Source organism: Pelophylax lessonae, assembly GCF_965119305.1.
Source record: "Pelophylax lessonae genome assembly, chromosome: 6".
NCBI lineage: Eukaryota > Metazoa > Chordata > Amphibia > Anura > Ranidae > Pelophylax > Pelophylax lessonae.
In genome coordinates, this window is record NC_138773.1 from 229,238,243 (window position 1) to 229,258,378 (window position 20,136).

At 41.5% G+C, this 20,136-nt stretch overlaps 1 protein-coding gene across 1 annotated transcript in view; it reads left to right on the forward strand.

The window, feature by feature from the left end:
* SH3BP4 (SH3 domain binding protein 4) overlaps positions 1 to 16,986 on the forward strand; it is a 33,204-nt gene extending 16,218 nt beyond the window's left edge. Inside the window, exons 2-4 of the mRNA XM_082262005.1 lie at positions 2,028 to 4,384; positions 8,917 to 9,105; positions 16,333 to 16,986. Of these exons, the coding sequence (XP_082118131.1) occupies positions 2,028 to 4,384; positions 8,917 to 9,105; positions 16,333 to 16,557 (2,771 nt within the window). The 3' untranslated portion in view covers positions 16,558 to 16,986. The remainder of the gene's footprint in view (positions 1 to 2,027; positions 4,385 to 8,916; positions 9,106 to 16,332) is intronic.
* Positions 16,987 to 20,136: the final 3,150 nt, after the last annotated feature.

A 20,136-nucleotide genomic window follows, 5' to 3' on the forward strand; every position in this document is an offset into this window, starting at 1 on the left:
GTTTAGGCGTTGCATTGTCCCTAGCACATGTGGTGTGCAGATTACACAAAATAAATAAAACTAGGGGCTAGGGAGGACGTTTTTTGGCAAAAGAGACTTTGTGTGTCTTCTGCCAAAAACTCTTCCTAGAGTTTTTTTTTTTTTTTTTGTGTGGGATCCCCGCTGAGCCGGCGGATGACAGCTCCGTCTCCGCTTGCGGAGAGGGAGGTGTCACAGCCCCCGCTGCCCTCTATGGGGGATCGGATGAGAGCGGACCGCCTGTCCGCTCTCATCAGATCCGATCCGCTCCGATTACTGAACGGATGGAAAAATAGGGTTTCCATCCATCCAAATTTCACTGACCGGATCGGATGCGGATGGCAGCGGGTGTCAGCGGAGGATCCGATCAGATCCGCCTAAAAAACTGACAGGCGGATCTGATCGGATCGCCCGTGTGAAAGAGCCCTAAAGGTAGGTTTTTGAAATGACCTGATACCTTGCGCATCCTCAGAAGGAAAAGAAAATTGGCTATACATACTGTCGCTGTCTGTTTTCTGATGGTACAGTACTATCCTACTTTTCATTCTTTGAAATATTCTTCTTTTCTGACTTTGTATTTATATAAACATTTTAAAGATTACAGTAAACATATTACACGCATTTGACCCTCCCTTATTAGCAAGTAATTCTTTGTTGTTTTTTCCTACTGAGAGCAATTGTCAGCAGTTGTCATCCTTTGTTTCCACAAACTTAGCTGCATAGACTGGTTTATTGCTGCTTAATCTAATCAGTAAAGTGTTCATCTCAGCTAAAACTTGTTGGTTATGTGAATTAACCAGTGACTTCTTTCCATATCTCTTATGAACCCAAAGAATATAACTGTTCTTGCTGTAATCACCATAACTTGTTACTCTAACAAGTTAGACCACCGCATAATGGCTATGGCCTCTTGGAAACTCTTAAGAGCTGGAACCTAGAACTCTGGGGGGTGTCATTCCTGAGCGATGCAAGAAGCTGGTGAATGATTCAACCCAACAGTATCTTCCCAAATCTGAAATCTCACTTTTGGGAAGCATAGCAATGTATGCCTCACGCACACTACACTGTAAGCTTAAAGATTATTTCTTTTTTCATAGATTCGTTTTTAGGGAAGGTTAAAAGGAATTTTATTACCAAAACAATGCTTAGAAACCATAGAGGACTGCTCCTAGTTTAGACAAGGGGGATTGGGAGGATATTTGAGAAGTTCCCTTTTCCAGACTGGTATCTACTAGAGACCGTTTAATACACCAAGTTTCCCCATAGGGTCTAACGCCAGCCAGACTAGTTTAAATATATAAGGATCAATCCTCTTTGTGTTGGCGTTGCTCCGCACCAGATGCAGACATTTATGCATATCTTCTGGAACTGTTCAGCTATTGTGCAATTCTGGCGGGAGGTTTTGGCCTGCATAAGCTCAATCACTAGTATTTCAGTTTCCCTTACAGTGGAGACATGTCTGTTAAGCCTGGTGGATTCCTTGGCTATTACCAAAGCCATATGTACTTTTTTTCACGTTAATATTTTATGCTAGGAAACAATATTTTGTCCTGGGAAAAAAACATCTGCATGGTCCCTAGCATCCTATAAATCATTGGTGACTAAGGCAATGCCTTTATAATCAAGCCACCTACACAAATCAGGGGGCCTTTCCCAAGTTTGAATACGTTTGGGGCAGTTGGCTGGCCTCCTGATTGAAATGGGTACAATATAATGCCTCCCTGTTCAAATTCGAATTTGTACAAAAAGTACTTTCTGTCAAAAAGAATTTACCTAAAAAAAAAAGAACATAGATGGCAACAGGAATTTTCTAATTCAAAATCTATTTGTTTTTTAAGTTCTTGACCCATTTGGCTTCACTGCAAATAATGATGCTGCCCTTAGTGTGTGAGTTGGGTGATGACAGATTTTCTACTTGTTGATTGATTTCCTTTTTATTATTTGCTGGGCAAGAAAAAGTTTTATCTTCTAATTGAATGTTTTTGTTTTTTTTTCTCCTCCCTTTTTAGTGTTATCGCCAAGCTCTTTGCGTGTTGATAGTCCTACGTCACTTGAGAATGTTAAAGAAGTGGTGGCCATCAAGGATTATTGTCCCAGCAACTTCACCACCCTGAAATTTTCCAAGGGAGAACATCTGTATGTGCTGGACACATCTGGTGGAGAATGGTGGTACGCACACAATACTACAGAAATGGGTTACATACCGTCTGCATATGTGCAACCTGTCAATTACAGAGACTCTTGTCTGAGTGACAGCGGTATGATAGATGGACTGCTGGAAAGTGTTGACGAAGGAGTAAAGGAGATGGATCTGTTGGGTGATTGGACAGATTTTTTAAATCAGAACTCTGTTAAAACCAATAACAACAACCCTTTTTTGAAGCCAGCTGTGTCAAATCCCTTTGTCAATGGGCCTTTGATAACCCAAAAGAAGAATGGTGATGATTCAGTAAATTCTCTTGATTTACTACTGTTTGACCCATTGGCTCCTCCTTCTGTTAGCTCTACAGAAACAAGTACCGATGTGTTCTTAGAAATTTTACCCCGTGCCAATCAAACAAATGTTGTTGAAGAGCCCCTCCCTGTACGAAGGGACAACCCATTCTTCCGGAGCAAGCGTTCCTACAGCCTCTCCGAGCTGTCCATCCTCCAGGCAAAGTCTGAGAGTCCAGCCACGGGCAGTTTCTTTGCTGGTCTCAAGTCCCCAGCTCCTGAGCAGTTCCAGAGTAGAGAGGATTTCCGAACCGCATGGCTCAACCACCGCAAGCTGGCCCGGTCCTGCCATGATCTAGACTTGTTGGGCCAGAATCCTGGCTGGGGTCAGACTCAGCCTGTGGAGACGAGCATTGTCTGCAGGCTGGACAGCTCAGGGGGTGCCGTGCAGCTCCCGGATACAAACATTAGTATACATGTTCCAGAAAGTCATGTAGCTCCAGGTGAAACACAGCAAATCTCCTTAAAGGCTATGTTAGATCCGCCCTTAGAACTTAATAATGACAAATGTACCACTGTAAGCCCTGTGATGGAAATCAAACTGAGCAACATGGAAGTGCAAAGTTCATTAAGCCTAGAGGTAAAAGCATCTGTGGAAGTGCGCAATGTTGTAAATCAAAATACAGTAGCAATAAAATGTTTGCGTAGTGATACTAAAGAAGGCCCATACAACTTGCTGCCACATTCCTACACATATGGAGATACGATTCAAGTAAAGCTGGAAAATCTTGAGCCAGTTATGTATATAGTGATGGTGGCTCAAGCACACAATATCGTGCCTCCTTGCAACGTCTGGGACTATATTAATAAAAGGGTCACTGTTGGACTATATGGGCCTAAACATATTCATCCTTTGTTCAAGGCTGTTGTGGCCATTTTTGGTCATGACTGTGCACCCAAGACACTTCTAGTCAATGAAGTAGGCCAACACACTCATGGGGCAGCACCAGTGACTTTACATCTGTGGGGCAAACAACAGTTTGTGCTTCCCAAGCCTCAGGATCTCCAGATTTGTCTTTTCTCCAACATGACAAACTACAGAGTAGATGCTGGAGATCAGGGAAAGATTGTGAGAGGTTTCCAACTTAAGCTCGGAAAAGTTAGCAGGTTAATATTTCCCATTAGTTGCCATGATCCTGCACAACTTTCTGACTTCACACTGCGGGTGCAAGTTAGGGATGAACTGGGTAACATCTTGTCACAATACTGTGTGCAGACTCCACGGCCGCCACCAAAAACTGGCCTTAAATCCACTGGACCAAGAAGATTTCTCAAGAAAAAAGAAATTGGAAAGATTGTTTTGTCTCCCCTGGCAATCGCATGCAAATATCCAATATTCCAGGATCGTCCAGTAACAAACCTGAAATACGGGAAACTAATCAAGACTGTGGTGCGTCAAAGCAAAAATCCATATTTGCTGGAGTACAAGAAGGGAGATGTGATGGCTCTCTTGAGTGAGGAAAAAATCAAGCTTAAGGGACAGTTGTGGACTAAAGAATGGTACATTGGGTATCATCAGGGAAAGCTGGGTCTGGTTCATGCAAAGAATGTACTAGTAGTAGGAAAGGTAAAACCAAGCTATTTTTCTGGTCCAGAGTTGACAACAGGCTCCTTATTGGAGCAGATATTGCGTCCTTGCAAATTCTTAACGTACATATATGCATCGGTGCGAACTCTTTTAATGGAGAACATTGGCAGCTGGAGGTCCTTTGCTGATGCGCTTGGATATGGAAACCTTCCCCTTTCCTACTTCTGTCGTGTGGAACTAGAAAGCGAGTCTGAACGAGTGGCATCTGTGCTGGAGAAACTGAAAGAGGAGTGCAATAACAATGAGGGAAAGGAAAGGAAATCCTTCCAAAAAGAGCTGATTTCGGTAAGATGAGCTACATGCTGTATTAGTTAGGCTTGTTTTTGTTTTTCAAATAACGGTTTACACAGATTACTAATCATCTAGAATGGTTTTCATTTCTTTGCCATTTACACTGTTAAAACCTCTGATTTCAACACGACTGGGGTAAAAACATGTCGGGGTTAGCTTGAGTGGGACAAGCAATCTTTGTGCAATGTTTTAGTTAAAGCTGATGTCCAGGTTTACTTTCACAGCTGGCTCAAACAAACTATATTCTTCACTAATGGGCGCCCGCTGGGCCCTGGCTACATACAGTTCACACCGCCGTGTATTCAATAATGGACTATAAAGCTGCCTATAAATAGCTGAACGGCACTTAGCCCAATGCTATTTTGTTCTGGGTGGACCAAAGTGCTGTATACTGTATGTAGTTGAGGCTACATATAGTTTATACCGTGTGCCCGGCGGGCACACGTAATAGTGAAGTAAACAGTTTGATTGTGCCAGCTTGGCCCAGACAAACTATTTAAAGTAAAACCACAATATCAGCTTTATTTGATTTGGAAACCCTAAGTGCCCGATCACACGGTTTGCTTTGGCTGCTCTGGGCAGTCGTGACTAACACCTCCCCAATCCATAGACAAGTCAATTTGCCTTGTTTTCTACGAAGTCAGTTCACACCACTGTGTTGCGGTGGTGTGTGCTGAGAAAATTACTGTATGCGCTGTTTTTCAACATAGTGTGTTGCAATGCAAACTACCACATCCCACCACCACTGCAATGAATATAACTGATTTGTCACTTATGTCAACCTTTGGAGGAAGCACCCACTGCCTTGTAATATCTAAATATCACTTTTGAGCTTACTGATGTTTTGGTAAAAGGAACCAGCCCTGGCCTGCTACATTCCCAGAACCACAAGCAACAGAGGCAGTATTGGGTTTTATCTGCTTCTAGGGTCCATGGGCATCCTCTTATACTGTACAAAGCTTTAATGTTTTCTGTTCAGAGTATATAAACCTATTTAGTCTTAAGCTGGCTATGCACTTTAGATTCCTCCATTCATGCTATACAGTGTGGATGGATAATTTGTATTGTATTTTGACAGCCAGCGTCTCCCAGCTGTCAAAATATCTGTATATTGACTGCATCTGATTGGATGCTGCTGCTGTTTGGCTAACCATTTCCCACCTGATTTTTTTATTTTTTCCCCTCCAATGAAGGGATGTCCAGTGGAACCAGGGACTAGCCACTGCGGTTGTGTGATAAATGACCAGCTTTATACTCTGATAATGGAATTGTAGGCCTTATTCTAATAACAGCCCAGTGTTTTAAGATGGACTGACTGAGGAACATCCTTTTATTATAAATCCAATTTTATATACACCTTACATCTACAATGACTAAAAATATAATAGTATGCTTCAATTCCCCCCAATTTGTCTACAGCGCACACACCTCATGTTCTGCAGGTTAGATGTATGGGTGATCAGTGACCTGTTTGCTGAGGTGGCCTCTAACAGAATGTATAAATGTGTAAAAAATGTTCACGAATCGGTAATGGACACATTTTTAAAAGCTGTAAAGCTTATGTTTTGATGTATTCAGTAGATGGAAATACTGTGTCGCCCCTGGTCATTAAGAGAGCTGGAAAACATCAATCATAAATGCTGAAAACGTGGTTATGCATCATACAGACTGTGCTGAATTTCTCTTCTAATGGCTGGGTTCAGTATAGGGGATGTTGGGTTTTCATTACGTAAAGTAATTATATTGACATGATGCCTTTAGAATTAAATTTAAGCAATTTTTTCTAATCCCATAGATTTATGTATTTATAGAATCCCTCTTAAGCTTTTATTCTTAAGTGGCATAAAGCCCTGTGATAAATTGCAGATTATAGTGGTGGTGGTCCGCTTGGTAAATATAATGGGTCCCCAGATGGATAAACAATACCTTGATTATTATGGGTATTAGAATTTTTTTTATTAGGATGGTATTAAGATGGTGTTCTGTGTATTCTGCCTTGGTTTTTTGAAAGTACTGGTACTCTTCCACAGTGCTGTCATTCTCCCCCCCCCCCCAGGAAAAAAAAATTGGATTAGGGTATCAAATTCTGATTACTGTTCTGATGCACCCATGAAAGGTAGCATTAGAAGGAGCTGTCTGCATTGTATACCTTAGGCCCCTTTCACACATGCAGACCGTTTGTTTTTCATCCATCTGGTTGAAAAATGGACATCAATGCATCTCTATGGAAAAACAGATGTAAATGGATGATCATCCATTTACATCTGCTTTCGCCAAAATCCCATTTTTGGAACAGATCAAAGTCCTATTGGATTGGATGAAAAATGAATGTTAATGGACAAACAGTCTGTTTTTGCATGGAAAAAATGGCTTTGGTACTCAAGTAGTTAGAGACTCTAGCTGGAGGATGTGAAAAATGGATGACAAACTGATGTAAACTTCATCAGTTTTTTTTCTTTGAAAATGGTCTAGTTGCACCTGCACATCTGACCATCCTCCAATGGCTATAGCTAAGCTTCTTATGGAGTTTGCATGATGACAACCACTATGAAGCAATGGGAATAGGTAGTGTTGGCTGCAGAAATGTTTTGCAATTTACTAGAAGTTTCCATTTGATGGTTCTGAAAGTGTAAACTTTAAGAGAAGTATGCATTTCTAGAACAGAACGTGTGCCCTTTTGTGAACATCACCATGAAAACAAGAATTTATCAGATTTTTAATTCTAGCTACGCAGATATGACCACGAAACCAGCCCATACTTATTCACTATAGATTTACTTATTTGCCTCTTCATAGATGGGTGCCAGTCCGTGCATTAGTCAAGGAAAGTTTATTCAGCTTAAGAGTCCTCCTTCCTTCCTTCCTGCCTCCCTCCCTCCTCCCTTCCTTCCCTCCTCCCTTCCTTTTCCTTCCTTCCTTCCTTCCTTCCTTCCTTCTCTTCCTTCCTTCCTTCCTTCCTCCTTCCTTCCTCCTTCCTTCCTTCCTCTTCTTCCTTCCCTTCCTTCCTTCCTTCCTCCTCTTCCTTCCTTTCCTTTCCTCCTCCCTCCTCTTCCTTCCTTTCCTTCCCTTCCTTCCTTCCTTCCTTCCTTCCTTCCTTCCTTCCTTCCTTCCTTCCTTCCTTCCTTCCTTCCTTCCTTCCTTCCTTCCTTCCTTCCTTCCTTCCTTCCTTCCTTCCTTCCTTCCTTCCTTCCTTTCCTTCCTCCCTCCTCTTCCTTCCTTTCCTTCCTCCCTCCTCTTCCTTCCTTTCCTTCCTTCCTTCCTTCCTTCCTTTCCTTCCTCCCTCCTCTTCCTTCCTTTCCTTCCTCCCTCCTCTTCCTTCCTTTCCTTCCTCCTTCCTTTCCTTCCTCCCTCTCCTTCCTTCCTTCCTTTCCTTCCTTCCTTCCTTTCCTTCCTCCCTCCCTTCCTTCCTTCCTTCCTTCCTTCCTTCCTTCCTTCCTTTCTTCCTTCCTTCCTTCCTTCCTTCCTTCCTTCCTTCCTTCCTTCCTTCCTTCCTTCCTTTCTTCCTTTCTTCCTTCCTTCCTTCCTTCCTTCCTTCCCTCCCTCCCTCCCTCCCTCCCTCCCTCCCTCCCTCCCTCCCTCTTCCTTCCTTCCTCCCTGCCCTCCTCTCCTTTTGTTACAATAAAGCTTACCTGTGGGTAAAATCAATATCTACTAAATGTGCATCGTTTAGGATATATTCTATGGAGTAGCAGCCGGTGACGTAATTGGCGCATGGGTATGCCATTCTTTCTGAGGTCAGTACCATAAATGGTGTCTCCCGTGCACATGCGTGGGAGTGACTTCATCGCGGCTCAGTCAGACAGCCAGAGCCCACAAACCTGGAAGGAAGACCAAGTGAAGATGGAAGCCTTGTCAGCGGTGACAGTGTGCTGCTGGAGGGCTTCCTTTTGAAGGAAGTATCTCATAATGTGCTAGTATGCGATGAATACTAGCACATAACATTGCCTTGCAAGGTTGTTTTTTTTTTTTTTCATTTACTACCACTTTCATGCAGCTTATGTATTAAGGTAAAAAAAATGTTTAGGCTTTACAACCACCTAATGTCATACTCAGCCAGGAATCTAGCGTTTTTTGTAAGAAGGCAAGCAAGAAAAGACATTCCCCCACCTAAATTTTGTAATTTTTTCATGACCGAGTGACTTTAACATCGATGATGGGGCTGTAACTTGAGCCTAGCTGGTCAGATGAACTTCCCCCTTCTTCAGAAGAGATTAAACAGCAGCTACGTAACCAAAATGTTAATTTTATTAGCTTCACCCTGAGCTTTTTATGGACTATTATTTATTCCGTGGGAGTGATGGGTTGCTGGATAACCCAGTGATGCAGAACAACAAATGGGTTCCCAGTTTGTTATATTTTGTTATACTATGGGTTTCTACACATAATTGTTCCTTATATTTTGTATTCGATCTATCCAATATGTTGCATTGGATATAGAAAGATATATATATAGATATAGATATAGATATATAGATATATAGATATAGATATAGATTTTTATTTTTAAATTTTGTTTTTTTGCTTAGGCCTTGTTGAAGATGGACTGCCAAGGTTTGGTGGTCCGCCTTATTCAGGATTTTGTCTTGCTTACTACAGCGGTTGAGGTTGCTCAGCGTTGGAGAGAGTTGGCGGAGAAACTAGCTAAAGTTTCTAAACAGCAAATGGATGGCTATGAAGCACCACATCGTGACAAGAATGGAGTTCTTGATAGCGAGGTAAGAGGAATCTGGTACATTTTTCATCTTGGAATACAGAAGCATTTAAAGTGGATGTAAAGCCACTTCGTCATGATCACAAAATCCCCTCTGTTAAATAACGTTATGTGCCCCACTGTACGTGTTTTGTAAACAATTTGCAGATTTCTACCTTATTACAGAGCGCCTCCCATCGCTCACATAACTACTGTATTGTCCCAGTCTGACAGCTACAGCGGGGGGGTGGGGGGGGGGCTGAGAACTCCCTCTGACATCAGCCAGGAGGAGAGAGGCAGGCAGTCCCGTGAGTGCCAGGAGGCGTTCTGGAATGAGGTTGAAATCTGCATATATTTTATAAAGCACATAACGTTATTTTACGGAGGGGATTGTATGAATAGAACACAGTTATTTTAGCAGAGGGAAGGGACGGGGAGCAGACCAGCACTGACACGAGCGGACAGGCAGGAAGAGGGTGGGGGGGAAAACAGAGGAGAGACTGCGGATGACGGAGGCACGTAAACTGACCACAGTGTCTGCTGAGCAGACATGATAAAACGTGGTCAGTTTACAGGGAGAGGGCAGAATCGGGCAGGATCAACCAGCTATTTTAGATTATACAAGGAGCCAAATTACACAGCACAAACACTGTGCGGTTATACATGATTTGAAAAACAGGATCAAATTTTTATTTAGGGTTACAAACACTTTAAGCCCCTATTTGACTGATGTCACAGAGCCTGTCAATAATGCCAGGTGCTTGACCGACAGCTGGCTTAGCTTTTCAGCTCAATGCTGAGTGTCTGTGCTAGCTGGTCCTATCCCCTACACAGCCCCACGCTCCAGTGAGCACTGGCAGGGCAAAGTAGAGAGACAGTGAATGACAGTCACCGCTCTCTGCTCAGTGAAGGCCGAGAACGGAGCGGTCAGCAGTCATGTGATTGCTTAGTTTTTGGTCTTAGAGCTGGCAGGGGACAGCTGCAGCATTGGCTATGTGCTGCAGCCACATTGGTGTGTATAATTGTGTGCTTTTTATTTTTTTCATAAATCCTGCACTTTTAACCAGAACTTTAATTTAATGACCACAAAACACAGTCCTGAGCAGGGTTGTTTTATTATCTGAAATCAAGTTTTTAATGATGGTCTTTTTGAAAAGTTTCTAGTACTCTTGGCAAAGTTATCTGAAGGATCTTCCTAATAATTAAATAAATGAAGATCTCCTGGTACAGTGCTTGGATTAAACCTGTAGCTATGACATACAAAACAGCAGTAATGTACGCAAATTCAGGTTAGGCCTTCTGATAAAAACAAATCTAAATATCCTACACTAGTAAAAATAATTCAAACATATATTCACAGCTGTGCATTACAGTAATTTTTAATCATTTTGCAACACATGGTAATACAAGAAACGCAATGCCATTTATTTGTCATTCAATGGGACCCCAATGCATGTGTGTTTTTTAGTGCACAGCAACACACAGGTGTAAGCCAAATAAACCGGCAAGGATTGGTGCAGTGGGTTGGCAGCAACTCAAAATTTTGTGTTGCCTTCCCATAAAGCATGTAAACGTGTGAATCCAATCCTAGGCAACTGATGATTGCTTATAGAGGTAGTAATCTGAGCAGCAATCAAGCAGACTTTAAGCTTGCAATTTACAGGCATGTTGCACACTGCATGTCACTTAGCTTAGTTATGGCATAATCTATGGATCTATCATAAATGCTGGTAACTATGCCAGTGGTGATGCATGGGGTCAAATTCCCCCAGATTCTGTTTAAGCACCTCAATAGAAGTTTTGTGGTGCTTGTGTCTCCTCCCTTATCCTGAAAAATCAGGGGGGGGCGTACAATATTATATTATATATATATATATATATATATATATATATATATATATATATATATATATATATATATATATATATATATATATATATATAATCTCTATCTATCTTTGTTGTATTCCTGACAGCAACTTGTGTGGTTCGGGGCTGTTGATGGACTTGGGTTGCATCAGATGGGTTTTGAATTCCCATACAAGTCAATGGCAATACAAAACCTGTTTGAAACGCGTATGGTCAACTGCAGGTCAAAGGATCAATGAATTCTGAATGATCTCAGAAGCCTGATGCCATTGACACAAGCCCACAGCCCATTGCAAGCACACATACTTGCCTTGCCCTCCTCCTTCGACTTACTGGTTATTTCCTTGCAGTTGCTGGCACTAAACAGGTAGTGATGAAGAGTAAGCAAATGCTGCTGTGGATGGGGATGATTAAGGCTTGGTTCACATATTTTGAACCGCATCTGATTCGCATAACATGTGAACAGGACCAGCTTTCAATGGACCCGGTTCACACATGTCCAGGATGGCTGTAGTCCCTTTTTGAAACCAGTCCTGTGCGATTAATTTTTTTTGCTCTGGTTCAGGTGCGAATTCAAGTAAACATTTGCAGCTGAATCGCACATGAACCGGTGAACAAAAACTGCACTGGATTTTGGACTGCAAACCGCAGCCAGACGTGTGAACCCAGCCTAAGGTCCCTTTCACACCAGGAAGCAACTGCACATTTTTTTTTCCTTGTACCTATGCATGCATTTGGCGCGCTTTTGCAAGCATTTGACGCACGTTTTTCTGTCTGCATTTGGTCTGTGAGGTCACTTCTTACTTTCTTTCCTTGAGCTTCTATGTGCACTCTGATGCATTGCAGTGTGGAAAAATGCCGCATGCTGTACTTTTTACACTTCAATGCTGTGAAATTTGCCCGTAGGATAGCTTGGATTTTGGAGTGCAGTTCAAAATGAATCCAACTGCATCCCACTGCGTTCGGTGTGAAAGGGCACTTTGGCAAACCTGCTGCTTTCTCACAAAAGGAGTGGGGAGGGAGAAGCACAGGTTTGCCCTAGGATGAAGTGATGTCACTTCTAGCAGAAAGAAAAGCTAAGAACTAGTCTAGTAAAATGTTTGCTTCTACTGGGTGTAAAGACCGATTAACCTTTAGTGCCGGTTCACACTAGCGATGTCCGACCTCGCATGTGATTCACACCGCACTGCTGTGCAAATCAAATGCGATGTCTGTGCGATGCCAATTCAGGCATACAGATTGTATGGCTGAGTTTGCATCCCCTTCGGACCAAGTTGTGCAGGACACTTTTTTTTTTTGGTCCGCACCAGAATCGGATCGCATGGGTGTTCACACCTATGCGATCTGATTCTTGTCCGAATTGACAGTTCGCACTGCAATATGTGAACTGATCTGGGGTTGTCATTAATTTGTATTGACACTCCCAGCAGTTCACATATGGCAGTGTGAACTGCCTGCGAGTCGGATGAAATGCAGGAACCCGCAGTGGATTCGCAGGGTTCCCGCATCGCACCAATGTGAACCGGCACGAAGAGTTAACAAATTACTTTCTGGTTAAAAACGTAATTTGCATGTACGGTGACTCTTATTGTTTGTAGTCGGTATTTAGTTACTAAAGTAATCATTAATAATCTTGAATTATTCATTATGACCCTGGAACAATTTGTTTATACAATAATAAAGTGAGTTTTTTTATGATTGTTGTTGACTTGGTACACATGCTCCTTGTAAAGACTGAGCTAAGCTTTTGTTGGCAGTAAAGGGATTAGATTATACTTTTAAAAAAATCTGTGAACCTACTGTTCAAACCACAAGTACTACTAAAGTAGACAGGTTATGTTTTTTTTTTTTTTTTTTTTTTATAAATTGGAGAGACATTGTCATTTTTTCTGAGCCCATTTAGTGCAAAGTGGCAGTATGTACACACAACTTTCCTCACCAGGGTTTTACACGTGCTGAGCCATGCCTATGCACCGCTGCTGCGTCCCACCTTGTCCAAATTTGGGTACCAGAGCAAGGAAAAAGGTTGCTCTCATGGGACATTCTCGTGACAGTGTTTGGCCATGTTAATTGGTAACTCATGCATGCTCCCTACTATCCAGTCTGCTTCGTTTGCAATAGTTCTGGTGATGCAGGAAAGTGGTAAAGAAAAAAAAAATAAAAAATATATATATATATATATATATATATATATATATATATATATATATATATATATATATATATATATATATATATATATATATATATATATATATATATATATATATATATATATATATATATATATATATATTTTTTTTTTTAACTTAAATTTTCTCCTAAAGTTGTCCAAATGCCATGCAAATGGGTATAGAAGACTAGTGCGCTAAAGGTGTATACATATGTACAAATGATGGTACAGTTATGTGACAGACAAAAACTTCTCTTGCAAATTCTCTCATTAAAAAAACGTGCAAACATGATGAACAGTGCAATGATATAACAAATGTAATAAATTCCCCTAAAAGTAGTCCATAGACCGTAAAGTGCAGGAAAGTGATCCACAATTGGTACTTTAAATGTATACAAATGCAAAAAAAAGTCTTTGGTAAAAAGTGACAACTGTTGTAACTTGAATTCACATAACTTGTATTCCCAAGTGCTGCATTTAGACCCACCGTGATCAAACTATGGAATAGATGGCTGCTTACCAGAGAGACATAAACAAAAAGCCTGTAGTTATCATGCCCTTAGGACAGACACTGGTCCCAGCAGATAATATGATCTCTTTAGGTAACAGCACTCTGTGGATCAAGATGCTTGGTGTATATTCAGGGGTTCCAGAACTTGTATGTTGGTGAATAAGAGACTGATAATGCATTACCTTTTTAAACCTTCTTTTATGATCAAAAAATAGTTGCACTTACATTTAGATGCACGAAAGACAGCATAAAACAAAATGTGCACAGCCACCTGCAGTGTGGACCGTGCGTGGTGACAACACGGCTGCTCCAGCCGACGCGTTTCCCCTCAGAAGGCGTCAACTGGGATTGGAGGACCAATAAGGCCATGCGAATGCATTGGCCTTAAAATCTTTGTCCCTGATCAGGAACAAGTATGCAGTAGGTTCAACAAGAGAAAAAGGCGCTAAATCTGCAGATCTAGAAGGCAGGGGGCATGGAGGGGGGCATACAAAAAGGTAAAGGGGGAAGTAACCAAGTCCATGTACTTCATAGATGTACTACAATGTCCATATACTTAAGGCTGCCTTCAGAAGGAACAGAAACCAGGTTTCCAGGGCTGCAAAGAAGATAAAAGAGACAGGCGCCTCTAAGTGCAGACTTTAACAGTTTATTTAGGATAAAAAAAAATTGGCAACTCACATGGAAAGAATAAAATCTGGCACATCAATGAGTGGTGGATCAAGGGATTTCTTGGTGGAAGTCTGTTCCCATGCGCTGGTGGCGTCGTGCAAAAGGATATGCTGTCCCTGTTGTCTCGCTGGTCACCGTCTATGTGCCGGCTGAGCGGTGGATGTAAATCAAAACGAGGCTTGGGACACAGATGGCTTCAGCAGCGCAGGATCGTGACGTCACCGGTATGCAACGAGTTTCCGAGCATGCGCGCTGCAAGTGTGTTGGCAAACGCACTCCTTTTTCAAAGCACATTTTGCAGGACGCCGCCAGCACATGGAACAGACATCCACTGAGGATCCTTTGATCCACCACTCATTGATATGCCTGATAGTATCAGTTGCCAATTGTTTTTATCCTAAATAAACGTTTAAGTCTGCACTTAGAGGCGCCTCTCTCTTTTATCTAAAAGTATGCAGTAAAATAGCAGATCTTGGTCACCCTAATTTGTTCCCAGTCCTGTGATTTAGAAAGTATTGAAATCACCACCAGGCAACTAGTATTTTCTGAAGGCAAGCATATGTTTGGAGGGGTGCAGTGTTTGACCACACTAGGTCTAAAATTTTTCTAATTTCTTCCACAATGCAACACAATAATATTATTAAACGCTTGAAGGAGCCAAACAGCAAGTGTTTTTTTCCTGAATTTGTTTCTTATATTATTTCCTTGACCTCCAGCAGATTCACCCCCCCCCCCCCTTTCCTCATGACCAGGCCATTTTGATACGTGATACGGCACTGTGTTACTTTAACTGACAATTGCACTGTCATGCAGCACTGTACCCAAATAAAAATGATGTCCGTTTTTATCACCACTCTATAAACAAAAGAAAAAAAAAAAAAAATATATATATATATATATTTCTGCTATAAAACATTTCCAATTAGTATATTTTAAAAATATAATTTCTTCATAAATTGAGGCCAATATGTATTCTGCTACTTGTTTTTGGTAAAAAAAAAATCCATATACGCGAACGTTGGTGTCTACAAACCATGGTATATGTTTATGGAATTTTTATTTATATTTATACTAGTAATGCCGGCGACCAGCGTGACTGTAATATTGCGGCAGACAGTCGAATACTAGCTGACACTTTGCAGGAACCAGTGACACTAATACTGTGATCAGTGCTAAAAATATGCGCTGTCACTGTACTGACACTGGCTGGGAAGGAGTTAAACAACTAGGGCGATCAAAGGGTTAACTGTGCCTAGCCATTGTTTTTTGTATACTATGTGCTGCTTTTACTAGGGAAAGTGATGGATTTTATTCACTGCTTTGCGGGGACACAAAATCCATCCCTTCCCCCTTGTCAGAACGGAGATCTGCCTTGTTTACTGACATGATTAATCACAGCAGAAACAGCCCTCATGTGGCAAGCACGCCCCCTGTAGGTGGAAGTGCAGAATTGTGTATGTATGTATGTGGTTCTGCACATGAGGGCCACTTTGTAGCCGTGCGGTCCGGAAGTGGTTAAGTGACAACTGTAGAGGTTAATTTTGCTTAGTGGAGGTTTTATTTTAATCCTACAGCACATTCGTAGACTTTGGGCTATAGTCTGTTACCGTAGACTCTGGCAAGCTCTTGAGGACATGCCCCACTGGGTGTCCCTCCATAACCCTTTCCCACGCTAAGTCCTCAGTTTATGCTAGTGTCCTAAGGTAACTGAGCTCTTCTTTCTTAAAGAATAATCGCTTTTAGCCTAGCTGAAGAGAAAAAATAATAAAACTATAATTCACTCCTCACGGTCTTCTAATACAGCAATGGATGTGGTGCATCCGGATCGCTGCAACCACAGTAAAACCTTGAACTGTACCTGGGGCACCAAGCTGTGGGGATGTCCTGTAATGTTGTTTTGCTTGGGCATTCACCACGGCGCTTTGTGGACTATGTGTAGCTATCTGCAAAGTTCTATACAGGTCCAGGGATGTTTTTTAGCCTTGTTTGTCTGTTGTAAAAAGGTTTCTATTTTTCTTTTTTTGCAGGCTATGTGGAAACCAGCCTATGACTTTCTTCTGACATGGAGTGCTCAGATTGGGGACAGTTACAGAGATGTCATCCAGGAGCTCCACACAGGACTGGATAAAATGCGCAGTCCTATCACCAAGAGATGGAAACATCTTACAGGAACGCTGATTCTTGTCAATTCTCTGGACACCCTTCGGGCAATGGCCTTTAGCACCCAGGAACATGAGGACTTTGTTATCTGATCATGTCTAAGGGGAAGGAGTTGTCTTAGCATTTATGTTGTTAACACGTTGTTTTTAGAGATCCATTCTGCCTGAAGAAGGTCATATTATGGGGCGTAATGGAATTTGTTTCTTGCATAAAATTGTAAATGTCCTCTAATTCTTCAGAGAGGTCATGTATATTAGTGATATATTACTCCTGCATTTTTGGGGGTTATCTGAACCTTGTGCTGCATTTATAAATCAGTACAGACAGATCATGAAGTTTATGCACTGGATGGCCATGGATTTCAGGCACCAGTTCTCTCCTGTCTGTTCTGTGGAATGTGTGTACAATGTAAATATGTAGGGATGATTCACAGGCACAGGGTGCTTCATAGGCCAGAGACTTGGTCCTCCTGACAATTTGTCTTGTTTTGGATTCCTTTATGAGCACAAATGCATTCTACACTTTTTTCCATAGTTTTTTTTTTTTTTTTTTGTAATTTCAGTTCATACACGCGTGTGTGTGTGTAATCACTGCCCCTCCTGGGTCATCTGTGCTTTATAGGTCACACCCTGTGTAAAAACTTTTATATCACGTTTTTGTTACCATGTGTTATTTATCTTTGGCTAAAATGTGGAGCCATGTATTTATGTAGGTCAATCAGACAGGCCCGCTTCAGACTTTTATATGGGCAACATCTATGAGACAATCTGCTGTTACATGTGCCTGTTAAAGCAATAAATGGAAGATTAGAGCGGCCTAACCTTTCCTAATGAGTCCTAATGGCAGGACAAACACTTACCCCCGTGTCTTACAGTGCAGTTTAACTGGTTGTGCTGACCTAGCTTGGAAGTTCTGTGATCTTCTGCCTGGTGTGTTGGGTCAGATTTTAATTTAATTGGTCTTCAGGTCCCAATGTTAGTATTTTTGTGCCTTATACCTGTTGTATTAATGCAAGCCAAGCCCTGCTAGCCTGGCGGGCTTACCATTCCTGCTTGCATCACAAATGACAAGTCTTTCATCAAGGGGGAGGATGGCTCGTACAATGAGGTTGGATACAGTTTCCTAGTATCTAGTGACTGCCAGGGACTAGTAGAAGCAGAGGACAGGAACAGGCAGACAGACCTTATTTTCTATTTCTTTATTTTATTTCTGACAGATTGCTAACTACCTCGCATTGATTTTAACACAAGTCTAATAAAAATGTAAGGTAAAAAAAATGTGTTTTCATGCTATTTTCATATGGTGGAGGTTTGGAGGGGTTGGGAGACTGGATTCTGAAAATTCATGGCTACAAAAAAGATTTTTGTATGTATGTAGATGATTTTTTAATTTTTTTGTACTTACTGTGTAAAGATGTGTAAAGATCATATTGTACAGTGGACATAGCTTCTTAAAGCCCAATGACAGGAATTGGAAAAAAATCTACCCTTGCTTTGCCCCCCCCCCCCCCCCCACACTGCAAGGATTAAGGCCTGTACACAAAATCAGAAAATCGTACGAAAAATACTGCGATTGTAGGATAATTTGATCGTTGGTACAGAGCTTTCGAGAGACGATCGCAACAATTCATCCAATATTATTCGATTGGACAAGCACAAATTTTTTTCTGTACTTAACCAGATCATACGACGTTTGTTCAGTACAGTTGTCCAAAAATAAAATGCAACGAACGAGAATTTTCATCACTTTAGTAAACTCTTCATTTTCAACATGAGACTAGCATACAAAAAAAAAAAATAAAGATATAAAACTAATTTTTTGTGAAGAATCAATAACAAGTGGGACATAATCCATGAAGTGGAACAAAATTTATGGATATTTCAAACTTTGTTAACAAATAAAAAACGTAAAAATTGGGCGTGCAAAATTATTCAGCCCCTTTACTTTCAGTGCAGCAAACTCTCTCCAAAAGTTCAGTGAGGATCTCTGAATGATCCAATGTTGAACTAAATGACTGATGATGATAAATAGAATCCACCTGTGTGTAATCAAGTCTCTGTATAAATGCACCTGCACTGTGATCGTCTCAGAAGTCCGTTTAAAACGCAGAGAGCATCATGAAGAACAAGGAACACACCAGGCAGGTCCGAGATACTGTTGTGGAGAAGTTTAAAGCCTGATTTGGATACAAAAAGATTTCCCAAGCTTTAAACATCCCATGAAGCACTGTGCAAGCGATATTGAAATGGAAGGAGTATCAGACCACTGCAAATCTACGAAGACCTGGCCGTCCCTCTAAACTTTCAGCTCATACCAGGAGAAGACTGATCAGAGATGCAGCCAAGAGGCCCATGATCACTCTGGATGAACTGCAGAGATCTACAGCTGAGGTGGGAGACTCTGTCCATAGGACAACAATCAATCGTATACTGCACAAATCTGGCCTTTATGGAAAAGTGGCGAGAAGAAAGCCATTTCTTAAAGATATCCATAAAAAGTGTTGTTTAAAGTTTGCCACAAGCCACCTGGGAGACACACCAAACATGTGGAAGAAGGTGCTCTGGTCAGATGAAACCAAAATCGAACTTTTTGACAACAGTGCAAAATGTTATGTTTGGCGTAAAAGCTACACAGCTCATCACCCTGAACACACCATCCCCACTGTCAAACATGGTGGTGGCAGCATCATGGTTTGGGCCTGCTTTTCTTCAGCAGGGACAGGGAAGATGGTTAAAATTGATGGGAAGATGGATGGAGCCAAATACAGGACCATTCTGGAAGAAAACCTGATGGGAGTCTGCAAAAGACCTGAGACTGGGACGGAGAGTTGTCTTCCAACAAGACAATGATCCAGAACATAAAGCAAAATCTACAATGGAATGGTTCACAAATAAACAAATCCAGGTGTTAGAATGGCCAAGTCAAAGTCCAGACCGGAATCCAATCGAGAATCTGGAAAGAACTGAAAACTGCTGTTCACAAACGCTCTCCATCCATCCAACCAACCAAAACTGATAGACATACCCCAAGCGACTTACAGCTGTAATCGCAGCAAAAGGTGGCGCTACAAAGTATTAACTTAAGGGGGCTGAATAATTTTGCACGCCCAATTTTTCAGCTTTTTATTTGTTTAAAGTTTGAAATATGCAATAAATTTCGTTCCACTTCATGATTGTGTCCCACTTGTTGATTCTTCACTAAAAAAATTACAGTTTTATATCTTTGAAGCCTGAAATGTGGCAAAAGGTCAAAGTTCAAGGGGGCCGAATACTTTCGCAAAGCACTATGTTTGTGTGTGTATGTGTATATATATATATATATATATTCAGGCTGTGTTACTTACCCTTGCCCCAGCTCCTGCACTGCCCTCTTCTACATGGAGCTCCAGTCTGTGGGTGGTTTCCCTGCTTTTTCTCATAGATTGCAAGGCTATTAACTCTACATTGTAGGAGGAGGCAGGAGTGAGACTGTGACCAGGAACCACTTGAAGAGGAGGCTTTGCAGCACTGGCTGCATCACAGGAGGAACTCTGCTGGAGCAAGGAATAAGAGCAATATTATCCTTGTGCATGCACCCCTGGACATTAGGAGAGAAGGGGGTCCACTGCTAGGGTAGATTTGTTGTTCTGTCTGGAATTGGGCCTTTTTAAACTCCTTACTACCATCTTCTCA